The sequence below is a fragment of the Malurus melanocephalus genome, unplaced genomic scaffold (genome assembly GCF_030028575.1).
Source record: "Malurus melanocephalus ecotype Western Australia unplaced genomic scaffold, MMel_1.1 scaffold_2656, whole genome shotgun sequence".
NCBI lineage: Eukaryota > Metazoa > Chordata > Aves > Passeriformes > Maluridae > Malurus > Malurus melanocephalus.
In genome coordinates, this window is record NW_026625888.1 from 3,450 (window position 1) to 9,272 (window position 5,823).

General features: G+C 60.7%; 1 protein-coding gene across 1 annotated transcript in view; it reads right to left on the reverse strand.

Annotated features, from left to right (window-relative positions):
- The window catches only part of LOC130587902 (fibrillin-2-like), a gene marked incomplete at its 3' end in the record, with an annotated part of 9,205 nt that extends 3,388 nt beyond the window's left edge, over nucleotides 1-5,817 (reverse strand). Inside the window, exons 1-7 of the mRNA XM_057388873.1 lie at nucleotides 5,784-5,817; nucleotides 4,178-4,306; nucleotides 3,237-3,356; nucleotides 2,884-3,009; nucleotides 1,707-1,859; nucleotides 282-347; nucleotides 3-50 (exon numbers count right to left, since the gene is read on the reverse strand). Coding sequence (XP_057244856.1) covers nucleotides 3-50; nucleotides 282-347; nucleotides 1,707-1,859; nucleotides 2,884-3,009; nucleotides 3,237-3,356; nucleotides 4,178-4,306; nucleotides 5,784-5,787 — 646 coding nt within the window. The remainder of the gene's footprint in view (nucleotides 1-2; nucleotides 51-281; nucleotides 348-1,706; nucleotides 1,860-2,883; nucleotides 3,010-3,236; nucleotides 3,357-4,177; nucleotides 4,307-5,783) is intronic.
- Between the last annotated feature and the right edge of the window lie 6 nt (nucleotides 5,818-5,823).

Sequence of the window (5,823 nt, forward strand, 5' to 3'; positions counted from 1 at the left end):
GCAGGCGCCGTTGATGCACACGCCCAGGTTCTCCGAGCACTCGTTCACATCTGGGGGAGAGAAAAACCCCACATTTGGGATTGTGAGACCCCCACCCGGCCCCAAACAGCCCTGATCCGGTGTGGGGTGCTCGGGGGATCCCTGCAGGTTCAGATTTCCCTGTTTGGAGATGAGGGATGAGCCCTTGGTGAGCATTYGGGGTCCYGTGTCCCCCCAGGATCCCACCCCGCTCTCCAGCAGCCCAGGCAAAAACCCCAACCCCAAATTTCTGCCAGGCTCACCTTCCCGGGTGTCACCAGGGCCAGGGATGGCCCCGTGGCCRTAYGGACACAGCTCCTGGAAGGCAACTGGAGGAGAGAGAACAGCGGGGTGGGTGAAGGGACTGTGATCCCGGCAGCTGGAATGGGCTGGGGAAGGTTCTGGAAGGGCCATGGGGACACAGGGACACAGCCACCTCCCCATGGGGACGCAGCCATGGGGACACAGCCACCTCCTATGGGGACACAGCCACCACTCCATGGGGACGCAGGGACACAGCCACCACTCCTATGGGGACACAGCCACCTCCCATGGGGACACAGCCACCTCCCCAAGGGACATACCCATAGGGACACACCCATAGGGACATACTCACTGGTCCCATGGGACACACCCATAGGGACACACCCATCTCCCCATGGGGACACAGGGACATACCCATCCCCCCACAGGAACACACACACCACTCCCATGGGACACACCCAATTCCCCATAGGGACACATCCAGTTCCCCATGGGGACACAGGGACACACCCATAAGGACACACCCATCTCCCCATGGGACACACCCATCTCCCCATGGGACACACCCATCTCCCCATGAGACACACCCATCTCCCCATAGGGACACACCCATCTCCCCATGGGACACACCCATCTCCCCATAAGGACACACCCATAGGGACACACCCATCTCCCCGTAGGACACACCCACCATTCCCATGGGACACACCCAATTCCCCATAGGGACACATCCAGTTCCCCATGGGGACACAGGGACACACCCATAGGGACACACCCATAGGGACACACCCATAGGGACACACTCATAGGGACACACCCATAAGGACACACCCATCACCCCATAGGGACACACCCATAGGGACACACCCATCTCCCCATGGGACACACCCATCTCCCCATGAGACACACCCATCTCCCCATGAGACACACCCATCTCCCCATAGGGACACATCCATGGCTCCCATGGGACACACCCATAAGGACACACCCATAGGGACACACCCATCTCCCCACGGGACACACCCATAAGGACACACCCATCTCCCCATGGGACACACCCATCTCCCCATNGGACACACCCATCTCCCCACGGGACACACCCATAAGGACACACCCATCTCCCCATGGGACACACCCATCTCCCCATAGGGACACACCCACCTCCCCATGGGGACACACCCATAAGGACACACCCATCTCCCCATAAGGACACACCCATAGGGACACACCCATAGGACACACCCATCTCCCCATGGGACACACCCATAGGGACACACCCATAGGACACACCCATCTCCCCATAGGGACACACCCATAGGGACACACCCACCTCCCCATGGGACACACCCATAAGGACACACCCATCTCCCCATAGGGACACCCCATCCCATCCCATCCCATCCCCTCCCCCCACAGCCCCGTACCGTTGCCCTCCTGCGGGCACAGCTCACAGGGATCTCCCCATCCTTCCCCGGGCATTTTGCTGCAGCAGCACCGAGCCTTGGTGGTGTTGAAGGCCTTGGGCACGGAGCACTTGCCGTTGTCAAAGCGGGTGAAGCAGAAACTCTGTCGCGTGTCTGGGGGAGGAGGGGGACACGCCGGGGTCAGGGAGGAGCCCGGGATTTGTGTCATGTCCCCAGGATTTGTGACCCCGGGATTTGTGTCGTGTCCCTGGGATTTGTGACCCTGGGATTTGTGTCCCCAGGATTTGTGACCTTGGGATTTGTGACCTCAGGATCTGTGTCATGTCCCCAGGATTTGTGACCCCAGGATTTGTGTCGTGTTCCCGGGATTTGTGACCCCGGGATTTGTGTCATGTCCTCGGGATTTGTGACCCCGGGATTTGTGTCATGTCCTCGGGATTTGCGACCCCGGGATTTTTGTCGCTGGGATTTGTGAGCTCAGGATTTGTGTCCCGGGATTTGTGACCCCGGGATTTGTGTCATGTCCCCAGGATTTGTGACTCCAGGATTTGTGACCCTGGGATTTGAGACCCCGGGATTTGTGTCATGTCCTTGGGATTTGTGACCCTGGGATTTCTGTCCCTGGGATTTGTGACCTCGGGATTTGTGATTTGTGTCCCCAGGATTTGTGTCACGTCCCCGGGATTTGTGTCATGTCCCCAGGATTTGTGACCTCAGGATTTGTGATTTGTGTCCCTGGGATTTGTGTCGTGTCCTCAGGATTTGTGACCCCGGGATTTGTGACCCCGGGATTTGTGTCGTGTCCCGGAATTTGTGTCGTGTCCCCGGGATTTTTGTCCCTGGGATTTGTGACCTCAGGATTTGTGTCCCGGGATTTGTGACCCCGGGATTTTTGTCCCTGGGATTTTTGTCCCTGGGATTTGTGACCCCGGGATTTGTGTCGTGTCTCCAGGATTTGTGTCCCCGGGATTTGTGACCCCGGGCTTTGTGTCGTGTCCCGGGGATTTGTGACCCCGGGATTTGTGTCATGACCTTGGGATTTGTGTCCCTGGGATTTTAGCCCCTGGGATTTGTGTCGTGACCCAGGGATTTGTGACCCCAGGATTTGTGACCTTGGGATTTGTGTCCTCAGGATTTCTGTCCCCGGGATTTGTCCCCGCGGGGGCGAAGCACTCACCGAAGCAGCGGCGCCCGTTGTCGGACAGCACGAAGCCCGGGGGACACACGCACTGGAAGCTGCCCGGGGTGTTGGTGCACGTCCCAAACAGGCAAATGTTGGGCTCCTCCTCGCACTCGTTGATGTCTGGGACGAGCAGGGACACACGGAACAGCCAGGGGTCATTAGGGCGAGGTGAGGGGGATCCCTCAGGGGAAATGGGGCGATGAAAACGGGCACACAGCACCCCTGAGCCCACTGTGCCACCAGAGAGGCTCCCAGAGGGGATCTGAGGGTGGTGACACCCCTGGGAGGGGACAGATCGGGGTGTCCCGGGGCCGTGCTGGGGACRGGGGGCACAGAGCCCACCTTACCGATGCAGTTGTCGTTCTGCACCTCGTAGCCTGGCGGGCAGATGCAGCGGAAGGAGCCCTCCAGGTTCTGGCAGGTGCCCGGGGAGCAGGTCCCGGGCAGGCTCACGCACTCGTTGATGTCTGGAGAGAGAAGGAACAGCCGTGGGTGAGGGCTGGGCACACCCAAAGGTGACAGGGATGGGGACACCCTTCCAGGATGGGTCCCAGGGGTGACTTTAGGGCATGGACAGGAATTTCTGCGCTCAGCACACAAAAAGGGACAGGTCAGAAGGGACATGGAGACAGGGAGGGGCCAGTCCAGCTGTCCAGCTGAAGTGACCAGGGTTTGGTTCCTGAGGGCTTGGGGATGGTTCTGGAAATCCCATTGGTGGCACCAGCTTGGGGACCAAATAGCACAGAACTGGCCAGGGACGGGGGACACTAAAGGGGACATGGAAAAAGGGACACGGAAAGGGACATGGAAAAAGGGACAGGGAAGGGACATGGAAAAGAGGATATGGAAAAAGGGACATGGAAAAGGGGACATTGAAGGGGCATGGAAAGAGACACTAAAGGGACATGGAAAGGGACACAGAAAAGGGGACATGGAAAGGGGGATATGGAAAGGGACATGAAAGGGACGTGGAAGGGACATGGAAGGGGGCACAGAAGGGGACACGGAAAAGAGGACACAGAAAGGGACACTGAAGGGGCATGGAAAAGGACATGGAAAAAGGGACATGGAAGGGGGCACAGAAAGGGACACCAAAGGGGACATCAAAGGGGACACAGAAGGGGACACCAATGGGGACACCGACGGGGACATGGAAGGGGACACCAATGGGGACACCGACGGGGACATGGAAGGGGACACCAATGGGGCCACCAATGGGGACACCGATGGGCACACAGAAGGGGATGGGGAAGGGGACACGGAAAGTGACACCGATGGGGACACTCACCCACGCAGTTCTTGCCGTCGGGGGTGCGGTCGTACCCCTCCTGGCACAGGCACTGGAAGGAGCCGACGCTGTTGATGCACTGGCCGTTCCTGCACACCTGCCCCACCAGGGATGAACACTCGTCAATGTCTGCGGCACGGGGAGAGAGACACAGAGCGAGACAGCGTCAGAGCGTCACCTGGGGCTGTCCTGAGGCCACCACGGCCACCACAGTGACCCACGGGGAACCACAGTGACCCACGGGGAGCCACAGTGACCCATGGGGAACCACAGTGACCCACGGGGAGCCACAGTGACCCATGGGGAACCCCAGTGACCCACGGGGAACCACAGTGACCCACGGGGAGCCACAGTGACCCATGGGGACACCCCAGTGACCCACAGGGAACCACAGTGACCCACAGGGGAACCACAGTGACCCATGGGGACACCCCAGTGACCCATAGAGGAACCACAGTGACCACGGGGAACCACAGTGATCCACAGGGAACCATAGTGACCCACGGGGAGCCACAGTGACCCATGGCACAGAGTATCCGTGGGGCACCCCAGTAACCCACAGGGAACCCCAGTGACCCACAGGGGAACCCCACTGACCCCCAGGGAACCACAGTGACCCACGGGGAACCACAGTGACCCACGGGGGCACCCCAGTGACCCACGGGGAAACCCCACTGACCCATGGCACAGAGTGTCCCCTCAGGGCTGACCCATGGCACAGAGTGTCCCTTTGGGGCTGACCCATGGCACAGTGTCACCTCAGGGCACCCCATTCCTCAGAAAGGGCCACGGGGGCAGCCAGAACTCACCCTCCAGGATGACAGTGATGGGGTTGGGCCGGAACCCTTCACCCCCAGGGCACAGGGTGACCACGGGCTGAGTGACCCATGGACTGGGTGACCCACGGGCTGAGTGACCCATGGACTGGGTGACCCACGGGCTGGGTGACCCACGGGCTGGGTGACCCAAGGACTGGGTGACCACAGGCTGAGTGACCCATGGACTGGGTGACCCATGGACTGGGTGACCCATGGACTGAGTGACCCATGGGCTGAGTGACCCACGGGCTGAGTGACCCACGGACTGGGTGACCACGGGCTGAGTGACCCACGGACTGAGTGACCACGGGCTGAGTGACCACGGGCTGGGTGACCACGGGCTGGGTGACCACGGGCTGGGTGACCCACGGACTGGGTGACCCACGGGCTGAGTGACCCACGGGCTGGGTGACCCATAGGCTGAGTGACCCACGGGCTGGGTGACCATGGGCTGGGTGACCACAGGCTGGGTGACCACGGGCTGGGTGACCACAGACTGTGTGACCCACGGGCTGGGTGACCACAGGCTGGGTGACCACGGGTTGGGTGACCCATGGACTGGGTGACCCACGGGCTGAGTGACCCATGGGCTGAGTGACCCACGGGCTGAGTGACCCACGGGCTGGGTGACCCACGGGCTGGGTGACCCACGGGATGGGTGACCCACGGACTGAGTGACCCACGGACTGGGTGACCCACGGGATGGGTGACCCACGGACTGAGTGACCCACGGACTGGGTGACCCACGGGATGGGTGACCCACGGGATGGGTGACCACAGGAACTCACCCATGCAGTCGTTGTTGTGGGTGAGCTCGAAGCCAGGGAA